The following is a 23,888-nucleotide window of genomic DNA, read 5'->3' on the forward strand; positions in this document are numbered from 1 at the left end:
AGAATGCCGGCAGGGGCGTGAGCGCAACGAAGCCCCTTGCGGGCTTGCTGCGCTCGCCACACTGCAGGCTCTCCCTCTATGGGCGTCGTGGACACCAACAAGGGGGAATCACCTACTTCGCCTGTATTCCGGCAGCGGTATAGGACCCCTGTTGGGATCCCGGTGTTAGTACTGAGACAACCGGGATCCCGACGGGCGGTATTTTAACGGCATACCATATATGCATAAATAAATATATATATAATTTGTTTAATATATGTTACATTTGCATATACAGGTTGAGTATCCCTTATCCAAAATGCTTGGGACCAGAGGTATTTTGGATATCGGATTTTTCCGTAGTTTGGAATAATTGCATACCATAATGAGATATCATGGTGATGGGACCTAAATCTAAGCACAGAATGCATTTATGTTACATATACACCTTATACACACAGCCTGAAGGTCATTTTAGCCAATATTTTTTATAACTTTGTGCATTAAACAAAGTGTGTCTACATTCACACAATTCATTTATGTTTCATATACACCTTATACACACAGCCTGAAGGTCATGTAATACAATATTTTTAATAACTTTGTGTATTAAACAAAGTTTGTGTACATTGAGCCATTAAAAAACAAAGGTTTCACTATCTCACTCTCACTCAAAAAAGTCCTTATTTCGGAATATTCCGTATTTCGGAATATTTGGATATGGGATACTCAACCTGTACTACCATATATTATATCCTAATCCTTTGAGACATATATATTATTAATAATGTATTATTTTTACTTATATTACACAGTATATGATTTACTGTGTAATATAAGTAATAATAATAATAATAATAATAATAATAATAATAATACATTATTAATAATAATATACTCAACTGTATATTCTCCCCTGGCTGGCCCCTCTCTTTCCCCAGCAGGAGCAGGTATAGCAGGAGCAATTTACTTAAAACTATTACAATTTAATGTCATTCACTCAGTCACAGTACTCTTTCTGTCTCTCTGCTGAGTAATAGATTGTCATTATTTGGATGAATTTGAACTTACTTCACCTCCTCCTAAACGAAGCGTTGCGGCTGTGGCGTTGGCATAAACACAATGAGAATGAGGAGAGAGCAGGAGCGCGGGCAGGTATGCGCGCAGTGTGACATCATCACGTCACATCGCGCAGTTAGGAGGAGCAGGGAGGAGGATTACACGACCCATCTATATGAATGAATAACCCATCCGCCAGCCGGCTGTCAGACCGTGTGGCAGGTGCAGCGGGCGGGGGGACGGGGTTACCTGGCAGATTAGTACAGGTTGAGTATCCCTTATCCAAAATTCTAAATCCCACATTTTTGGGACCCCTACTGAGATAATGACATATATATTATATATTATGTGTATATATAGATATATTAAATAGATATATAATATAATATACATATATATACATACCTGCCAACTTTTCATTCTCCTAAAGAGGGACGCTCCCGAAAAAAGGGGCGCAGCCTAAGAAAAGGGGGCGTGGCTTCGCGGAGGACCCAAGACTGCGAGCCATGCCCCGTTTTCGTCACTGAGGGGGCATGCCCAGCGCTCTGCGAGCCGCTGGCATGCCCCCTCTCCCTCTGACTCCAGCGAATAGATGCTGTGCGCATGACAGAGACAGAGCCTCCCAACTACCCCCCCCCCCCCCACGAGGGTGGGACAGCGGGACAGTCCCCCAAAAACGGGACTGTCCCGCGAAAATCGGGACAGTTGGGAGGTATGTATATGAGTCATTATCTCAGCAGGGGAACCAAAAATGTGTGATTTTGAATTATGGATAAGGGATACTCAACCTGTATAGGTATATGTGGCAGGGCATTGTTAAGTTTCTTGTAGGTATAGATGTGTCCACTTACATCTAGTCTCCCTGCAAGTTAAACAGCCCTTCAAGTCACACCATGCCGTAGCTCGGTAGTGCCGAGCATCTTTATGTGCAACTTTTTTCCATTAAAATGCATCTTATTCGCACAACGAATAGGGAACACAAGCAGCTAATGCTGATTAAAATGATATGCGGCATGTCTATATTCTGTGTGCAACTGCGGCTGTATCTGCATACGAAATGCTATGTTACAGTGCTTTCCTAGAAAACACTATAAAGTACCATGCCATATGCAGTTACAGCCGCAGTCGTACAGAAAATATAGGCAAAGACACTCAAAGCTAACAGAGTTGCATGTGACCTGTCAGCTCACTCACGCGAGTCATCTCCAGCTACGTGGTGCATTGAGGAAAGATGTATGAGGACACATCTGTAGTTACAGAGGTGGTCATTCCGACCCGTTCGCACGCAGCGGTTTTTCGCTGCTGTGTGAACGGGTGCGGAATGTGCATGCGCGGTAGACGCAGGGCACGTGCGTGACGTTGCCCGGCGACGTTACATCGTGGCTTCCGACGGGAGCAGACGCAGCAGCGACCGCTAAGAAGATTGACAGCAAGGAGGCGTTGAGGGACGGATCCTGACCGTTGGTGAGCGTTTTCGGAGAGTGGTGAGTATAACGCAGGCATGTCCAGGACGACGGAGGGCGGAGGAGTGACGTCAAAGCCGGGTCCATCATCGCTGGATCCATCGCACAGGGTAAGTAGGTATAGGGCTACTCTTGTTTTGCTTGAATTTTTTTTAGCTTAGCAGGGCTGCGCAAGCGATCGCAGCCCTGCTAAGCTAAAATACACTCCCCCATAGGCGTGGACTGTTGATCGCAGCAGCAGCTAAAAGTTGCTGGCTGCGATCAACTCGGAATGACCACCATAGTAGCAGTGAACAGCAATCAAGACAGTCTGGTCAGTTTATGGTGAGTATCACAGATCATAAGCGTGCTCTTCTCTTTTCTCCGGCCCCACACTTGTGTAAGTAAGGTGTCCATGGGGGGACTCTTCCCTGCTACGAACACCTGTAGTTTACCAGCGCTGACCAGAAGAAAACTGGGACTAAAGCACTGTGGAAAGGGAGTTTCCCCAGGTTTTTCAGTCCAAGCTTTCAAGTCACAATGGCTCTTAAATTAGCAAATTCGAAATCTTTTGCTTTACTATCTTAAATGATCACAGGCTAAATTATTGTAATGGTTGCAGTACATAAATGCCTGGGTCCCGCACTTCAAAAATATACCGCTATTCTGTAACTGCCATCCCCGCTATATCTGACATGTACAAGTCTGTGATGAATCTTTCTAGGTTTTCAGTATCACTACACTACATATTTCAGGATCTGTTTATTACATCAACTTCTCAAGTGCTAAATACAATTTCTCAATACTAATGCTGTCTTGCAATGTTCTGATCAGAAACAAGGAAGCCAGTGGTGTCTCATGAGGAAAGGGGCTGTGTGCAGTGTCTGAACAGCCACCCCCCTCTCATCAGTGGTGGATTTTCCACTAGGTATGTGAAGCCCGTGCCAAGGGTTGACGCTTGCTGGGGGAGGGCAACAAAGACATGCTCACATGCAGGGGCGTAACTAGAACTTTGGGGGCCCCATAGCAAAATCTTGAAAGCCCCCCCCCCATCATCATTGTCACTAGGGTATCCAGCCTCTACAGGTAGGTCGACAGTGTCTAGGTTGACCACTATTGGTCGACAGGGTCTCTAGGTCGACATGTTCTAGGTCGACAGGTCAAAAGGCCGATATGAGGTTTTTTTAAAAGAATTCCATACTTTACAATCCACATGGACTATGATTGGGAATTGTAACCTTGCCCGAAGCTCGCGAGCCATGCAAGGGGACGCGGTCCACTAATTGGGGTTCCCGGTCATTGTACGGCGAAAACAACACCAAAAAAAGATTAAAAAACTCATGTCGACCTTTTGACCTAGACCATGTCGACCTAGAGACCCTGCCAACCAATAATGGTCGACCTAGACACTGTCAACCTTCAATACCACACCCGTCACTACAATGCCCCTTATGGGAGCAGGAGAGAGAAAGAGTGAGGGGAGTCAGAGAGACACACACACACACACACACACACACACACACACACACACACACACACACACACACACTCACACACACACACACACACACACACACACGGGGTGTCGGGAGAGAGAGAGAGAGAGAGAGAGAAAGAGAGGGATGAAAATCTGTAGTAATAAAAGCAACATGCCGCCAGAGCGGGTTCATGTATGGGTGTCTCTCTGATGCAGTGTGTTCTCTTTAAGGCTTGGAACTAGCTCCTTGTTCTGCAATTATACAGCTAAGCAGTGTACAGAAATAGAATAGTAGTCCAGATGACTGAATGACCTACCCACAACCCTATTTACCTAGGTTAAGTAATAAAGACTAATCAAGAGATTAATCAATGCATTAAAGGTCCCAGCACTTATACCTTGCACTACAGTAACAGATATACAGAATTCAACGTGGGAAAGGTATATGCTTGGGCACAAGAGGCAACTGTATCCTACACTTTACTGACACTACATTACAGACCCCTCTATACCCTATGAATTCCTGACCCCTCTATACCCGCCACTACATTACGGACCCCTCTGTACCCGCCACTACATTACGGATCCCTCTATACCTGCCACTACATTATAGAACCCTCTATACCCTACAAATGAATGACTCCTCTATACCCGCCACTACATTACGGACCCCTCTATACCCGCCACTACATTACGGACCCCTCTGTACCCGCCACTACATTACGGACCCCTCTATACCCGCCACTACATTACAGACCCCTAGTCTAAACCCGCCACTACATTACGGACCACTCTATACCAGCCACTACATTACAGACCCCTCTATACCCGCCACTACATTACAGACCCCTCTAAACCCGCCACTACATTACGGACCACTCTATACCCGCCACTACATTACAGACCCCTCTATACCCGCCACTACATTACAGACCCCTCTATACCCGCCACTACATTACAGACCCCTCTAAACCCGCCACTACATTACGGACCACTCTATACCCGCCACTACATTACGGACCCCTCTATACCCGCCACTACATTACAGACCCCTCTATACCCGCTACTACATTACAGACCCCTCTATACCCGCCACTACATTACAGACCCCTCTATACCCGCCACTACATTACGGAGCCCTCTATACCTGCCACTACATTACAGAACCCTCTATACCCTACAAATTAATGACCCCTCTATACCCACCACTACATTATGGACCCCGCTATACCTTAAAAATTAATGACCCCTCTATACCCGTCACTACATTATGAAACCCTCTATATCCTACGAATTAATGACCCCTCTATACCCACCACTGTATTACGATCCCCTCCATGTCCACATTAAGGGAGGGGCGACAGGGGCTCCTGTCCCAGGCCCCCACACATTAGGGGCCCCAACACACAGCTGTTTGCAGCTCTACCTCCGGCTGCTCAGGGAGCAGCTTCCACTGTGGGTGTCAGGTGCCTGTCGCTCGCTGCTGTGTGTGCGCTGTAGTCTCTTCCTCCTCAGGTGCTCCACTGCCCACTCCCACATCGCAGCACCCTGCAACAGAAGGCTGCCTGCTCCCATATCGCGGCACCTTGCAACAGTAGGCTGCCTGCTCCCACATCGCGCCTCCATGCAACAGAGCTCTGCAGCCTCCCCCTCCTCTGACGCCTGCTCCCACATCACTTCTACTGCAATGGAAGTCAGGCCCAGGGGCCTCGCACAGAGCGGACCCGCGCTGCGCTGTACTGTCTTGTCCAGGGGGTGGGGGTGTTTCAGTGTATATGTGTGTGTGTGTGCATTTCGAGGGGGGAAGGTTAGGGGGGTGTTTTCAGCTATTTTAGTGGTGGGGGCCCCCACAGCCTAGTTGCCCCTGGGCCCCCACCAGCCATAATCCGGCTCTGGTCCCCTCTATGCCAGCCACTACATGACTGACCCCTCTTTACGTGCCACTACATTACGGACTCGTCTATACCCGCCACTACATTACGGACTCCTCTATACCTGCCACTACATTACAGACCCCTCTATACCTGCCAGTGTCGTAACTAGGTGTGTGCGGATGGGGCATTGCACACAGCGCAGTTGCGCTGTGGGCTCACCATCCGCATTCACACTGATCAACTGCCACCAGCTGCTGCGCTGCCCGCTGTAGTGTACAGTATATTAGTAGCGCTGCGCCCGGCTCCTTCCCCTACGGAGCCAGCGCTGCTAATATAGATCACAGGCAAAGCAGGCAGCGCTGGGCAATCTGTGTCTGAGTCTCTCCTCCATGTGCTGTGCCTCTGCTCCGCCCCCCCCCCCCCCTTCCTCCTCTCCTGCACTGTACACTGGCTTCCGGGCACAGGAGAGACTGCTGCTGCTGCTGCTTACTAACTTCAGCCTTGTGCTGCTTAACACAGCAAGTGAAGTCTCTCTCTCCGTCCCTCCCACGGTAAGATTAGGTTTTTGTATACAAGGGAACTATCGTTTAGGCTACTACATGCAAGAGAATCTGCAGAACTGCAAGTACTGGGATCAGCAGCCAAATAACAGATCCTGTTATGTACAGTCCTGAGCGATCTTTTGCTTTCACATAAATTGTAATTACTTTTTCTTTGAGCAACATTAATCGTAACAGGTAAAAGACATTAAATTGATTAAATTCATGACTGTCAGAGACAGAGCCTTAACTAGGTATGGACGCTGTCTGCCGTAATGTGTAAAAAGGGGGACGCTGTCTGCCGTAATGTGTAAAAAGGGGACGCTGTCTGCCATAATGTGTAAAAAGGGGACGCTGTCTGCCGTAATGTGTAAAAAGGGGGACGCTGTCTGCCGTAATGTGTAAAAAGGGGGACGCTGTCTGCCGTAATGTGTAAAAAGGGGGATGCTGTCTGCCATAATGTGTAAAGAGGGGACGCTGTCTGCCGTAATGTGTAAAAAGGGGGACGCTGTCTGCCGTAATGTGTAAAAAGGGGACGCTGTTTGCCGTAATGTGTAAAAAGGGGACGCTGTCTGCTGTAATGTGTAAAAAGGGGCTCTACCTGGTGTAATGGCGCTACTGTGCGGCGTAATTTGAGTAATGGAGACCACTGTGCACCGTAATATGAACTGGTAATATTTTGTGGCCACACCCCTTCCCCATGAAGCGCACTGCCCTTTTTGCATAAACGGGGGGGGGGGGGGGGACCGATGCCGTTTCTTGCACACAGCACTAAAATGTCTAGTCACGGCACTGATACCTGCCGCTACATTACATACCCCTCTATACCTACCAATATCTATCGATAATAACACAACAAAATAAAAATAAAACCACGGATGTGGCACTGAAGAGGACTAAAAATTTATGTCATATAATCATATTACACATACTAATAGGGGCACTATAGCAATTGCGCAAACAGGGCAGTCAGAAGGTATATACATAAAGTAAGTTGGGATATTGAGAAGTACTGTTGCAGTGGCACTACAAGTACCAGCACATGCAGCTAACAAGGTATGTTGGGACATATAGTTCCACTACTGCTGGACAGATGCAGGAATAAATACAAGAACACCCCCCAGACATATAAACCCCAGCCTGTTCACCTCTGCATGGTGATATCCAGCACCAGCACTGCAGCTATATATGGCAGACCAGATCAGGAGGAGGAGCAAGGGACAGGCTGCTCACAAGAAAGAGCACTGGATAGCCCCAAATCTGAGTCCTGGCCACTGGTGACTCCCCCTGAATACACAGAGGAACTGAAGAACCTCTCATTTTGCAGTTGCAGCTCCCAGCCGCATCACCAGCTATCTCCTCATCATCTGGGAGGCGGAGCTTCTGTGAAGGGCAGGAGGCAGTAGTGCACAGGAGCCGGACTGGTGACTGCAGTGAAAACACATGACATTATGTCAATGCTGCCTGTGTGGTGTTACTAGAGAGTGGTGGCTGCGGCGGATAACTCCCGCGGCCACCACCAGCATCATATAGTTGTAGATGAAGGATGTCTCTTCATTCTTGTGGTAAGGGACCTCAGCGGAGCTCCCTAGTGGCCGGTGCCCTTAGGCAGCTGCCTTACAGCAGCACTGACTCTGCTTGCCACTCAGCCCAGCACAGCCACAGTCCCGGAAGGAGGGGAGGCGGGGCAGACTAGGGGATGGGTGGAGCAGAGAGACTGCAGCATCACAGCCACAGGGGAAGTGGAAGGCTGCAGACACAGTGGATTGGGCTAACCGCCCCTTCAACCACCTGTTTTTACAGACGGAGATGTAGCTCTACCTCCAGCCCCACTCGGTTCGCGAATGCGCAGCCTGTATTTTAGGCGACACTGGGGGGATTCTGGGGAGATTTATTAAAGTTTGCGGAGCAGCGTGAGTGGTGCACAAAAGCGGGGTGCAGGGGGAGCAACGGGCCCTGGCAGCAGCTCGGCCCGACAGCAGCTGCACCCCCTGCACCCTCGGCAGCATGCAAGCCCTGCTAGGCTGATGACCAATTGAGGCCAGGTGCTTCTTTTTTTTGGTCATTATTTTTGTTATTTAGTAACAGGTGATGGGGGGGGGGAAGGGGGTAATAGCCAGCAAATTGTTGTGGTGGAGGGGGATGAGATTGGTGCTGCTTTGGCAATTGTAGGCTTCAACATGATGGGGGTGAACGAAAATGTTGTGCCTAGGAGTGACCTGATCCCTAAAATTCCCCTTTCCCCTCTTGGTGGTGCATAGTAAACACTGCAATACATGCGCATATTTCCAGAAAAATGGTACAGCCACCATTCTCCCAGTGAATTTTCTATTGAGCATAGGTTTCTCCTGAGGTGGCCGCAGCCCAGGGACGTGCGGTGAGCTAAATGGCTCAGGAGGCCCTGGCTAACCCCAGAGCCAGAATTCCATGCAATATATGAGCCAAAGGGTACATCTGGGCATTATACACAGGTGCATTAGTATAAACTCCTGGAAATTTGGTGAGTTTTGATCAGAGATGTGCTGAAAAGATAAGCAGATGAGGCACTGCCTCACCTGCCATAGACTTTTTACTCCAGAGTTTGGGCTATAAAAATTATTAGAATAATGCAAAGAAGATATTTTAAGCAAATTATTAGTATTTTTCATATACTTTATTTAGTCAAAACCCTGGTTTAAACGTAAGTATGACAGGAAAGGCTCTGCCTCACCCCACCACACGTCAGTGTGGCAGCCGTCCACACTGGGTAAGTATATTGAAAGGGTGCAGATGTGCGCCCATTGTAGATACATCACTGAAGACAGAAAAGTTATGCTTTATTTCCTTATTGCCTATTAATTAAGATATCAGTATTTAATATACCTTTGCAATAATAGCCATATCTGTTAGGGGCACAAATTTCACAAGCTGTCCCATTAAATTGTTGGTTACAGTTGCACTTTCCTGTTCCTGCAAGTCCATCCATACATGTTCCACGATAACTGCATGGCGCCTCCACACCACCGGGACACACTGCAACACATGGAACAAATTCTTACAGCAGATTATGAAACATTGCATAACAATAAGACAAAAAGATGAGACCAGTCATAAGCAGAACCTTCTAGAAATAAATATGTTATAGTATATACTAAGTATACGAGTGCTACAGTCCCAGTACGTCAAAATGTATCTAAATTGGAATATAAAGCATTGAAGGATTTCAAGATGTAATAATCAGGCCCGCTGATAAGGGAGGAGCAATAGTCGTGATGAATATTACAGATTATCGTAAGGAGATCGAACGACAATTGTTGGAACCTGGCGTCTATGTAAAATTACGGGGTGATCCTACTATCCAGTACCAAAAGGAACTGTATGATATCTTGTCATTGGCTAAACAAGAAGGAAAATTATAATCTAAATTATTTTGTATTCTTTACAAGCAATTCCCAGTGGTTCCCATCCTTTACACGAACCCAAAACTTCATAAGAATTCAGTGCAGCCGCCGGGAAGACCTATTATCTCGGCGAGGGATTCATTATACCAGCCTGTGGCACGTCTACTTGATCATATCCTTCAACCGCTGCTTCCATTGAAAAAATAATTTCTTAAGGATACTACAAGTTTTTTAAATCTGCTATCAAGCTTTAAGGAGTTGCCGGCTAATACTTTACTTTGTTGTTTGGATGAATACGTCTATTCCCCACGAGGAGGGGCTCAATGCGATGGAACTCTTCCTTAGTGAACACCTCTCTACCACTGTGTTTGATCAAGCCCTTTTTCATCAACTTTTATCCCTTACTTTACAGCGGAATTTTTTTTTATATGACGGGAAGTTCTATTGCCAAGAACAGGACTGTGCTATGGGGTCTTCGGTAGCACCGTCATATGCGAATATATATATGTTTGTTCAGGAGGAGAAAATGTTCTTTGCAGACACTAACATCTCTCAACATATATTGTTGTATGCAGGGCCGGCAACAGAAATCTTGGGGCCCGTTACACTGATATCTCTGGGGCCCCCCTCCCCTCCGTCCCACTCCCTAAATATCCCTAACCTGCATGTGCCAATACAGGCATCACCAAATACAAGGCACTAGATTTGATCATTTACTGAAACACTACAATACATAGATAGAAAACACACAACAAAAGTGCACTGTGTCCGTTACTGGAGCACAAACACACTCATACACATACCTACATACATACACATCACATATACTGTATACACACACACACATACTGTGAAGCAGACATAGACTGTCCAGGAAGGACTCACTGTCACCACAGCTAGGGTGTCTCTCTCGTGTGTAGCACTGCGGGGAAGCTGCTGCAATCTTCTCCCTCCGAGTGTCACACACCAGTGGCCAGGCCGGCAGCGGGAGGTTGTGCACAGCTTCTGGACTGCTCCTCAGCGGAGGCAGGAGACAGGGAAGTGCCGGCGGGCCAGCGTCATGACGTCAGTGCCACGGTATGGGACCATACCAAGTGACAGGGTAAGGAGGGGGAGGCGCGGAAGGAGGTATTGCGGCTTCTGACTGGACACTTAATTCATTTTTTAGGTGACTGGCAGCTGGGCAGGCATTCACTTCAAATAGGCAGTGCGTCCTATATTTTATTTCCCTGATTCATGGGGCCCCTCCAACCCTCGGGGCCCGGTACAGGTGTCCCCTTTGACCCCCCCTGTCGCCGGGCCTGGTTGTATGCACGTTACATAGACGACGTGTTCGTGCTATGGTCTGGTGGTGCGGTACGATTTGAAGAACTGATGACATCCATTAACGCACAAAATAATACAATCAAATCTACATATACATACAGTAGCAAATCTGCTCAATTTCTTGATGTGATGGTTCATGTCAATGGGGCATCCTGTCCACAGAAATCTACTATAAACCTACAGACTGAAATACCATCTCGGCTGTATCTAGCTATCACCCAGTAGCTTTGAAAAAGGGATGACCATTCTCTCAGATGGTGAGAGTGGCAAGAATAAACGAGCGACCCCAGTTCTGTTCCACAGCAACTTGATGCTTTGATTAATACATTTCTGGAAAGGAGTTATGATAAAAAGGAGCTGCTACTATCCAAACATAAAGTGCTGGGACTACAAAGTGAGCAACTACTATGTCCTAAGATCAAGGATAGTAAAAAAAATTATGCCATGGTCTAGTGACTTTACTACTGCAAGTCCTATTATCAGACGTGCCTTCCAAGCACCGTGGTCTATCCAACAATGACTTACCTTCCTTGAAAGATAGTAGACCAGTGGTGGTTTTTAGACGTGGACGTAATCTACAAGATTTTTTGGTCCATACGGACATCACAGGGATGAGTATACCTAAAGCCTCTAATGTTTATTCCAAAGCCCCTGGCTGCTATAAATGTGTCCAGTGTGAAACATGCAAATTTTTGATAAGCACTAAAACCTTAAAGCATCCCCACAATGAGCGTTTATATAACATCAGACATGTGTTGACTTGCACTACAACACATGTCGTGTACATAATACTATGTCCATGTGGCTTATATTATGTGGGTCAAACTATTAGAAAGTTTTGTGAGCGGATGGCATTACACAGATCCCTGATTAAGGCTGCCCTTGCTGGGAAGGAAATTGAACAACCGGTGGCCAGACACTTTAAACAGCAAGGACATAGTTTGTCATCTTTAAGGTACTTCATTATCGACCATGTGAAGGAATCCATCAGGGGTGGTAACAGGTCCAGGAAACTGTTGAATTTGGAAACTTTGGATCTTTAGGATGAACACAGTACATCCGCATGGCCTGAACGAAAAGATTAATTGGAACTCCTTGATTTAACCTTTAACTGCATATAATGTATTATGAGTAGCATGTATAGTCACGCGTTGATATATTTTTGTAGTTTGATCAATAGCTGAATTATTAACAGCTATTAGAATCTAGATATGTCTTTATGAGATATGCTTTCTTATGTACGGTAACAATGTTTTGTTTTGTTTGAGGTATATGATAATGCTAGATTTAGTAACAATCTTGACACTTCGCTTTTAAAAGTTTTTAATGGTCTGTTTTCACGTTAGGATTTTGGAGCCCCCGCTGCTACAACTACGGTCCCTGAGGAAGCCGCCAGAGGCTCACGCTAACCGGAGCCGTCACCATGATGAAGATAGGAAGCGCTGCGTCGGCTGTGTACAGTGGCATTGCCATGGGAACGGGTGGAACGCAGGGCTGACTTCCGCCAACAGGTAGAACTCACGGACCAGAAGTGGGGTTGAGCACTGTGGAAGCGCCCGGGGCTGCTGTCTCTGGCGGGAGCCTCACAAGCACATTGTGGTGAGGTATTTAGAGGGGTAAGTTTTGTATGTTCTTGTTATGTCTTTTGCTGTGATGTTATCTTGAGAAAGGGGGTTGCGGCCCGAAACGTTGATCTACAATACATCAAGCTTTATTGGAATTTTAAAGTCTCTGAGTACCATTTCTCTCTACGGTATACTATAGGATTGTTCATGGATGGAGCACCAGAGTCATTTATCATTATAACCGAGTGCCGGCTGATTTGTATGATATATATAATAGGATTTTAATACCTACCGGTAAATCCTTTTCTCTTAGTCCGTAGAGGATGCTGGGGATGCTTCAAGAACCATGGGGTATAGACGGGATCCGCAGGAGACATGGGCACTTTAAGACTTTGAATGGGTGTGAACTGGCTCCTCCCTCTATGCCCCTCCTCCGGACTCCAGTTTAAGTAACTGTACCCAGGGAGATGGACATTTCGAGGAAGGAATTTATTGTTAAACCACGGTGAGCATCTTACCAGCTCACACCTCCAGTATGCCGCAGAACGTGGCCTTCAATAGAACACCAGCCGACAGCATGAAGAATATGCAGCAATACACAACCAATAACAGCATAACGCATGCCATGGCATGAATATCGTCAGCAACAGGCTGACTTAAACGGAACACACCATGTGTGTAAACATACCCAATAACTACAGATACAGTACGCACTGCACCCAGCATCCTCTACAGACTAAGAGAAAAGGATTTACTGGTAGGTATTAAAATCCTATTTTCTCATAAGTCCTAGAGGATGCTGGGGATGCTTCAAGAACCATGGGGTTTATACCAAAGCTCTAGAACGGGCGGGAGAGTGCGGATGACTCTGCAGCACCGATTGACCCAACAAGAGGTCCTCAACAGCCAGGGTATCAAACTTGTAAAACTTCTCAAAGGTGTTTGAACCCGACCAAGTAACTGCTCGGCAAAGCCGTAATGCCGAGACCCCTCGTGCAACCGCCCAGGATGAGCCCACCTTTCTGGTAGAATGGGCCTTCACCGATTTCGGTAACGGCAATCCAGCCGTAGAATGAGCTTGCCGAATCGTATTACAGATCCAGCGTGCAATAGTCTGCTTGGAAGCAGGAGTCCCAATCTTGTTGGGATCATACAGGACAACAGAGCCTCCATTGTCCTAATCTGAGCCGTTCTGGTGACATTGAGACAAAGCCGCTGATTCAGACACCCGCCTTGCAGATGCCAAGGCCAACAGCATGACCACTTTCCAAGTGAGGAATTTGCGCTCAACCTTATGTAAAGGTTTTCAAACCAATGAGATTGCAGGAACTGCCACACCACGTTAAGATCCCATGGGGGGGGGGGGGGGGGGGGGGGGGGGGGGGGGGGGGTGCCACTGGGGGCACAAAGGGAGGTTGGCTGTGCAGCACTCCTTCCACGAAGGTCTGAACTTCTGGAAGGGAGGCCAATTCTTTCTGAAAGAAAATTGACATGGCCGAAATATGTACTTTAATGGAGCCTAACTTTAGGCCCGCATCCACACCTGCTTGCAAAAAATGGAGAAAACGCCCCATCTGAAATACTTCCGTAGGAGCCTTCGTGGATTCACACCAAGACACATATTTTCTCCAAACACGGTGATAATGTCTCGCCGTTACTTCTTTTCTAGCCTGAAGTAGTGTGGGAATGACTTCACTGGGAATACCCTTTCGGGCTAGTATTTGGCGTGCAACCGCCATGCCGTCAAATGCAGCCGCGGTAAGTCTTGATACACGCACGGTCCTTGCTGTAACAGGTCCTCTCGTAAAGGAAGAGGCCAGGGATCTCCTATGAGTAATTCCTGAAGATCCGGATACCAGGCCCTCCTTGGCCAGTCTGGAACAATGAGTATTGCCTGAACCCTTGTTCTTCTTATGATCTTTATCACCTTTGGAATGAGTGGAAGTGGAGGGAACACATAGACTGACAGAAACACCCACGGTGTCACTAGGGCGTCCACTACTATTGCTTGAGGGTTCCTCGACCTGGAACATTATCTCTGAAGCTTCTTGTTGAAGCGAGACGCTATCATGTCTATTTGAGGAATTCCCCAAAGAACTGTCACTTCTGTGAAGACCTCTTGATGAAGACCCCACTCTCCTGGATGGAGATCGTGTCTGCTGAGGAAGTCTGCTTCCCAGCTGTCCAAGCCCGGAACGAAGACTGCTGACAGAGCGCTTGCATGTCTTTTCGCCCAGCGAAGAACTTTTGTGGCCTCCGCCATTGCCGCTCTGCTCTTTGTTCCGCCCTGGCGGTTTATGTACGCAACTGCTGTTATGTTGTCCGACTGATTCAAGACGGGCAGACCGCGAAGAAGATGTTCCGCTTACAGAAGGCCGTTGTAAATAGCCCTTAATTCCAGAATGTTTATGTGCAGACAAGCTTCCTGGCTTGACCATTTTCCCTGGAAATTTCCCCCCCTGAATGACTGCTCCCCAGCCTCGGAGACTTGCATCCATGGACACCAGGATCCAATCCTGGATCCCAAACCTTCGTCTCTCTAGGAGGTGAGAACTGTGCAGCCACCACAGGAGAGAGATTCTGGTCCTGTAAGATAGGATTATTTTCCGGTGCATGTGCAGGTGAGACCCGGCCCACATGTCCAACTGGTCCCGCTAAAACCACTCTGGCATTTAACCTGCTCACTGAATGGCCTCGTAGGCCGCAACCATCTTTTTCATCAACGGAACTTATTGATGGATTGACACTGTTGCAGATCTGACCCGACTCTGAATCCTCAGAGATTTTTCCACTGGAAGAAACAAACTCTCAACAGTTCTGTATCTAACCTTATTCCCAATGCCGACAACCGCGTCGTTGGGATCAACAGTGATTCTGGGAAGTTCAGGAGCCAAGCACTTTGTTGAAGAACTGTCAGGGAGAAGCAACGTTTTGCACCACTTGTTTCTTGACCTCGTCGTACTCAGGAGAGCGTCCCAGTACAGAATAATAATGACTCTTTTACTATCGAAGGAAAACTATCATACCACCATCACTCCAGTGAATTGGTAATGACAATCCTGAATAGCAAACCCAGGTAAGCCTAATGCAGAAGAAACCGTACTTAGACCCTCTTTCTCCTTTTACAGATTGGAGATCCCTGCCCTGAGAGATTCCATCTTGTAGTTCAACTTCTTAAGTAGAAATTTTTGGGATTTTAGATTTAGGATTGTTCTAACCGAGCCGTCCGGCCTCAGAAGCACGAAAAAGCTTGAATAACAGCCTTTTCTTTTCTTTTTTTGTGTGACCGGGACAGCGGGACAATGACCTGATCCTGACACAACGCTTGTATGGCGTCGCATACTACCTCCCCGTCCAGAGGAGAATCGGTAAGGTCTATTTGAAAAATCAGTGAGGGGAATCGTCTGGAAACTCCAGTATGTCCCCCTTGGGACTCTATTCTCAAACTCACTGGTCCATGTCCGTTCCAGGACTGACTGAAGAGTATTAGACGTGGTCCCACTGGTGTGGGCTCCCGCAAGATAGACCCAGCGTCATGCGGTAGATGTGGCAGAAACAGAGGATGATTTCTGCTTCTGCGAACTTGAAAAGGCTGCTGACCTCTTACCTTTTCACCTTCCTCTACCTGCAAAGAAAGGGAAAACCATATCCATTCGGTCAAAATGACTGCATCCTACAAAAATGCGTCACCAACCGTTGTGAGGGAACGTAGGTCAAGAAGGTAGACTTACCAGTGGTATCTGCCGAGATCAACTTAACACAGCCATCCCCAAACCAGGTTTCACCTTCATAGGGAAGAGACTCAAGTTCTTCTCGGAGTCAACCTCAGCATTCCATTGGTGAATCCACAACACCCTCCTAGTCGACTCGAGACCACCATGCAGGGCCGTAACTAGGTGTGTGTTAATGGTGCCTTGCCCACAGCGCAAATACGCTGAGGGCGCACCATCTAGCAGAACACCCGCACGGCCAGTAGCTTATTTACCTCCCGCCCGCAGAGCTCTTTAACAGAACGCATTTTTAAATCCATTCCCCGGCAGACTGTCAGCACGTTGCTTTAAGTGTGACAGCTGCCGGGTGCCTGCTCTGCCTCTTGAACGAGCTGCTCTCTGGCTTTATCTGCAGTTTGTCTTTGCCTGTGTGCACTCACTGTACTGGATTGTGAAGTTGCGCTGTGTGTGAAACTTCCTGGTTCCTGCATGTGACATCTCACGTCACATGCAGAGAGCAGGAGAGGAGCCTAGTTGAAATCGTGAAGTGCAGTGCCGTCCACTCCAGACTATATGCAACATCATAAAGTAAGTTACAAGGGAGGGGGAGGTGTGGGGGGATAGGACGGGGGTTGCAGTTGACAGCCATTTATCAGCATTCACCGGACACTATTCACGTGCAGGGGGAGGAGGAGGGAGGGAGTCTGTGCTGGTGAAGAATGCAATGTGTAGTGTACATTGGGGGTCATTCCGAGTTGTTCGCTCGCAAGCTGCTTTTAGCAGCATTGCACACGCTAAGCCGCCGCCTACTGGGAGTGAATCTTAGCTTCTTAAAATTGCGAACGAAAGATTCGCATTATTGCGAAAATACATCTCTGTGCAGTTTCTGAGTAGCTCGAGACTTACTCGGCATCTGCGATCAGTTCAGTGCTTGTCGTTCCTGGTTTGACGTCATAAACACACCCAGCGTTCGCCCAGACACTCCTCCGTTTCTCCAGCCACTCCCGCGTTTTTCCCAGAAACAGTAGCGTTTTTTCACACACACCCATAAAACGGCCAGTTTCCGCCTAGAAACACCCACTTCCTGTCAATCACATTACGATCACCAGAACGAAGAAAAAACCGTGAGTAAAATTCCTAACTGCATAGCAAATTTACTTGGCGCAGTCGCAGTGCGGACATTGCGCATGCGCACTAAGCGGAAAATCGCTGCGATGCGAAAAAATTTACAGAGCGAACAACTTGGAATGACCACCATAGTGCACATACTAATGAATGTATGTTTTATTTGGTGGGCAGAGAGTTGTAGCATCTGTTATACTGTGCATGTATATGTTAGCTACTCTGTGCTGTGTTGTGGATAGCTATAAAACAGCTACAGTATCTGGTATACAAATATCCACCTGTCCTGACATGTAGGATACAGCTTTTACTCACCTAACCACTAAGAGTTTATTCACATATTCCCCAGACTAGAAGAACAACCTCCATAACTCCTTGCTGCACACTGCCCCGTAACTGTATGTGTGCAAAGTGTGCTTTGCACACAGCGCACTTGTACTGAGGGGTGTGCATTGCGTGACCGGCGGGCAGGAGCTATTCCCACTCTATGGGTGTCATGGACACCCACGAGTGGGAATATTCCCTATTGGTCGGCATGCCGACAGTCGGGATAGTGAAGGTGCCGGATATAGAGGGAGGTCATTCTGTACTGGGAGCGCATTGTGCACCATGTCCCCAATTGGCCACCCTGGAGATGACAGCAGGCAGCGCTGTACTGTATGTGAGCTGAGATCTGCGCGGCCTTCTGGGGGAGAGGCTCACAGGTGGTGGTGGTGTGTGTGTGTCCAGTGAAGTGGCGTTTAAAAAGCGACGATGGTCAGGTCTTGTTGCCGAGTGCAATTGTAGATCGCCAGGGCAAAGGCGCACAAATGGAGGTTTGAGTGTCCAGCAGTGCCAGGTATGAAAGCGGCGGTGGCTGGGTCCTACTTCTGTGTGAGTACGGCGGTGGCCGGGGGAGAGGCGCAGAGGTGTGTTGCACCAACTGTGGCTATCTACCACTGTTCCAGTACTTATGTAGCACAAGTACAGTACTTGCAGCATCTGGATAAAAAGGTGACTCAGTAATGTAATGTAATGCTGTAATGTGTAAAAAGAGGGACTCTGCTGCTGTAATGTGTAAAAAGAGGGACTCTGCCTGCCATAATGTGTAAAAAGAGGGAATCTGCCTGCTGTAATGTGTAAAAAGAGGGACTCAACTGCTGTAATGTGTAAAAACAGAGACTTCACCTGACATAATGTGTAAAAGGGGACTCTGCCTGCCGTAATGTGTGATAGGGGCTCTACCGGGCGTAATGTATGGCAGAGGCTCTACCTGGTGTAATGTGTGTAAGTGGCGCTACTGTGCGGCGTCATTTGAATAATGGAGACTATTGTACAGTGCAATATGAATTGGTATTATTTTGTGGCCACACTCCTTCCCCATGAAGCCACTCACGTATATATTTTTGTTGCGCGAATACGGCGCGCACTGGCCCTACTTTCAAATATTTTTTTTGGGGGGGTGGGCGCCGATGCTGTTTCTTGCACACAGCGCTAAAATGTCTAGTTACGGCACTGCCGCCATGGAATTGGCCCACGAACCCAAGAGTCCTATATCCCTTGTAGTCGCACAACAGTATGCTGCAATGATATAGACATGACCCAACTTAAGGAGTACCCTGCATACAACTACTCCCCAATGCGCATGTAATGCAAGTATAATCAACGTACATGCGGACACATAATTAGAGTATCACATAACTTCCTGCATACGATCCTTTGTGACAGGGCCCCGTGTAGAACAGGGGGTGGCTCTCACTTTATTCTATCCACGGCGGGAAAAGAATAAACACCCTCCACAAAACCCCTGCACCTGCTCCCACGTGCAGCCCCTGAGCCGCCGTCCGCATAACGACCCAGCACACACACCCTAACCCCACAACACCAAACCCAACCCCTGCACAACCCCAGCATCATCTCCCACATCCATCCGTGGCGCGGACACGGTGGCCGGGCCCCGCCGACCGCACCACGGTCGACAAGACAGCTGCAGCCCACACCACCCCTCCCTCCCTCCGCACAACCCCAGCACCACCTCGCGCATTGCAGCCGCAGCTGTGACAGACTGGAACGGGACCCAGCGTCCGCCCCACGCCTGACCAAACAGCCGCAGCTCACACCGCCGCGAACCCGCCCTCCGCACAACCCCAGCACCTGCTCTCCCATTGTAGCTACGCCAGGGACACACTGTCCCGCCAGACGCCGTCCGTACAACGGACGGAAACAGTGCACTGACGCCGCAGCTTCACCCACGCCTGTCTCTGTACCGCCGCCAGGTCTCTCGCCACTCCTGCTCCCAGCTCCACATAAGCCAAGCCGCTCCCCTCCCAGCACCACACACCTGCACCTACCTTAACCCATGTACAGCACCTATGCACCCCCTCTACCATACCCAACACCCCCATCTAAACCCCACCATACACCAAACCTCACACACACCAGCACGCACGCACGCACACACACACACACACACACACACACACACACACACACACACACACACACACACACACACACACTCTCTTCAGTCTCAAACATTCACATCCTCCACACAGGACACCCACCACCACTGACTACACCTACATAGACCATTTTACACTGCACCTCTACAATAACAACCCCATCCACATGTCCTCTTCTATACCCACACACAAACCACCACAAAACAAATCACATAACAACTATGTCCCTACCCCTAATCCACCTAACTTTACCCATCTACAGTACCTATGCACCCCCTCTACCATACCCAACACCCCCATCGAAACCCCACCATACACCAAACCTTACACACACACACACACACACACACACACACACACACACACACACACACACACACACACACACACTACCTCCACACCCGCAACAACAATGCACCTGCCTCTCCAAAACCCACAGCACCTCACAAGCCCACCCCCCAAACACACTAGCCCTATACCTAGCACACACCTTTCACACATACACCACCCCTCCACCAACCCATTTTCCTCAACACAACTTTCAACATCTCCACACCACACTCACCCAAAAACACCGCCACAGCCCACACCACACCTCTCAATACCCTCCCCCAAAATAAAGCACAACACATGTACACTTTAACCACCCATGCCCACTCACCCCTAGGGCACTACATATACACACACCCTGGACACCATCCACACCCCTGCCCACACCCGGACATCCACAACCCACACCAGCTTGTCCTCACCTAGCACAATCACCTACCCCTGCCAAACACCACTCCACCATCCACAACACCTTCACCACCCTACCCAATCCATCACATCACCAACCAAACAACAATACATACAACCCATGGGCCTGCCCATAACCCACCTAACCATCCCCCACCTACCACCACCTATCTGCCAGCTCTGCCATATGCTGCACCCACTGTCATCCTACCTTCCACCACCAATTTCAGTCAACCCTCCAACAGTAAAAACCATGTTCAAACCACATTTTACACCACACCTCTAAACAACGAACCCAGCCACATCCCACTTTTACAACCAAATATCCCCCACACGCACCATCTTAAACACCATCCACCCCCGATAGCAGTCAATCCCTACATCATACCACAATCCCTACATTGCTACACACCTGCACCACACTCAACACCACACACAACAACAACAACGCAGCCACCTGCCCAACACTCATTGCACCGCACAATACATACCCCCCAAATATCTACACCATACCTGCCACCCATCTAACACAAAGACACTATCCCGCCAACACCCCACACACCTCTACACAGCCTTCCCCAACCACTTACCCCCTACCCTACATACACCACACCCACAATACCCACCAACATCCACCCACAGTGACCATGTGCAAATCAACCACCCATGACACCTTACAACACCCTCCAATATCCCACTTGGCCCCCACACCCACTACTCCACTTATTCCTACAGCTCCGTTCCCTACACCATCCATCACTGCTAGCCCCAAGCATACACACCCAACGGCACCCATCCACAATCCTGCCTGATCATCCACCACCTACACCATCTTGCCCACCTACATCCCACACCAATCAACCCTCACAACCAAAAATCCACCCACCACTCTCCCTTCACCAGCCTCCACACTCCACATACAAACCCTACACAAACTATCACATACATCCTGTGCCCTTCACCATAAGCCACAATAACCACCACACAGCAACACCTATCAACACCCTGCGGCATACACTAAACCCCCTTTTTACCACACCCCTACAACACCCATTTCTCCCACACACACTACACCTACTTTTCTCACCCACTCACAAGACCCTACACCCCATTCAACATCACATTCCCTTTTGTCATGCTACATTTACCCACAAGTAAACTCCCATTCCGCCAAAACAAAGTATACAACTACTATTCTACACCTTAACTTTTCTGTAGAGATTACGGCGGCGTAGCCCCTTACGATGCTGTGAAGAGCGCCTGTAGGGCGCGATGAATCACCTAGTATATATATATATATACACTAGTCCAGTGCAGTTTTATTGTCTTACTAAGATAATTATCTGCATTGTCACTGTGACTGTGTGTGCCTGTATCTGCCGTGTGGATTTCACTTTCAGTGTATCCCAGCTGTATCTATCACTGTATTCTGTACCCTATGACTAGGTGTGTCAGGGTCTCATATATAGTGCTGCACAGTATTTACCATTAAGTATATTCTACTGTGTACTCAGTCACATCAGACCGGATTTATTCACTATTGTTGTGTACTGTGGGGTTCATTCCGAGTCGATAGCTAGCTGAAAATGTTCGCTGCGCTGCGATTAAGTAAAAAAAGGCACTTCTGTGCATGCGTATGCGGCACAGTGCGCATGCGCGATGTACTTTCACAACGGCCGATGTATTTTTACACAAGGTCTAGCTAAGCTTTTCAGTCGCAATGGCCGCCGCAGAGTGATTGACATGAAGTGGACGATTCTGGGTGTCAACTGACCGTTTTCAGGTAGTGCTCGGAAAAACGCAGGCGTGCCAAGAAAAACGCAGGCAAGGCTGGCCGAACGCAGGGCATGTTTGTGACGTCAAATCCGAAACTGAATGGTCTGAAGAGATCGCAAGCGCTGAGTAGGTCTGGAGCTACTCTAAAACTGCACAATTTTCTTTTGTAGCCGCTCTGCGATCCTTTCGTTCGCACTTCTGCTAAGCTAAAATACACTACCAGAGGGTGGCGGATTAGCGTTTGCACAACTGCTAAAAACTGCTAGAGAGCGATCAACTCAGAATGACCCCCTGTGTACGCAGTCACACAGTACCGGATTTAGACGCTGGTGTTGTGTACTGTGTACGCTGTCACATACTAGGGGATTTATTCGCAGGTATTGTACTCTGGCTGTATCGTACTCATATGGTCTGCGGTTACATTCACTAAAATGCCTAACACAAAGGGCGGGAAATCCATGGACGCTCCTGTATCATGAAGCGCATGCGCAAGGGATTTGCCTGAGGGGGAAGCATTGAATGATGGTCTGCGTAATATGTGCCATACATCTCCCAGTCAGTCCGCAGCTCCTGTACCCAATCAGGAGCCACCTTGGGCGGTGTTCTCTACTATGCTTAATACGCTTGTGACGCGCCTTACGCCCCCTATGGGACCTCCTGTGCCATTGCAGCCACATATTGTTACTGTGGTAAATCTGCCCTGGGCTGATACTCTGTCTACCCAGATACAACAATTGAATCAATCGTTGGTTAGACATGAAATTACCCTACGTCCCTCTGGGGTCAAGGGGTCATCTAAGCGGGCCACTTCCTCCGCACAATCCACTAATATCTCAGATGATACTTCTAATGAGGATGGGGAGTATATTGATCCATCAGACACTGATACAGTTGCTTCTGACGAGGAACCTACAACTCAGGTTGATGTCCCTGACCTAGTGGAGGCTATTAAGCTGATTCTGCAAATCGATGATGATGTAGATCCCACTACTGCACCTAAGAAACCTGATAAGTTTAAAACGTCAGAAGGTAGCTAAAGTAGTCTTACCACATTATGACCATTTAGTAGACATACGTCAGGAACCCTGGTCTTCTCAAGGAAAGAAATTCTCCCTGTCTAAAAAGATGCTAGCTCGTTATCCTCTCCCTGCTGAGTTGTGTAACAAGTGGGAAAATTCACCTGTCATGTGGTGTCATCTACTCTACCTGTCATCACTGTCACCTCACTGAGGGAACCGACGGATAAGCGTGTGGAGGGATGCCTGAAGTCGATTTACTCCCTTACAGGTGCTGTACATAGACCCACTATAGCAGCCTCTTGGGCCGTGAAAGGAATGGAAGCATGGGTTCAGACAATAGAGGAAGAGCTGCCTCAGGATATTTCTGACACTGCCAAACTATGGCCCTCATTCCGAGTTGTTCGCTCGGTATTTTTCATCGCATCGCAGTGAAAATCCGCT

At 48.2% G+C, this 23,888-nt stretch overlaps 1 protein-coding gene and 1 long non-coding RNA gene across 3 annotated transcripts in view; one reads left to right on the top strand and one right to left on the bottom strand.

Annotated features, from left to right (window-relative positions):
- STAB1 (stabilin 1) overlaps nt 1-23,888 on the bottom strand; it is a 605,861-nt gene that overhangs the window by 95,953 nt on the left and 486,020 nt on the right. For both annotated transcript variants that reach the window (XM_063940632.1, XM_063940633.1), the window contains one exon: nt 9,233-9,382. In XM_063940632.1, the coding sequence (XP_063796702.1) occupies nt 9,233-9,382 (150 nt within the window). The remainder of the gene's footprint in view (nt 1-9,232; nt 9,383-23,888) is intronic.
- Nucleotides 6,282-23,888, top strand: part of LOC134958202 (uncharacterized) — a 31,957-nt gene continuing 14,350 nt past the window's right edge. The window contains exons 1-2 of the long non-coding RNA XR_010186908.1: nt 6,282-6,382; nt 12,423-12,692. This is a non-coding gene — a long non-coding RNA (uncharacterized LOC134958202). The remainder of the gene's footprint in view (nt 6,383-12,422; nt 12,693-23,888) is intronic.

Source organism: Pseudophryne corroboree, chromosome 9 (assembly GCF_028390025.1).
Source record: "Pseudophryne corroboree isolate aPseCor3 chromosome 9, aPseCor3.hap2, whole genome shotgun sequence".
Classification (NCBI taxonomy): domain Eukaryota; kingdom Metazoa; phylum Chordata; class Amphibia; order Anura; family Myobatrachidae; genus Pseudophryne; species Pseudophryne corroboree.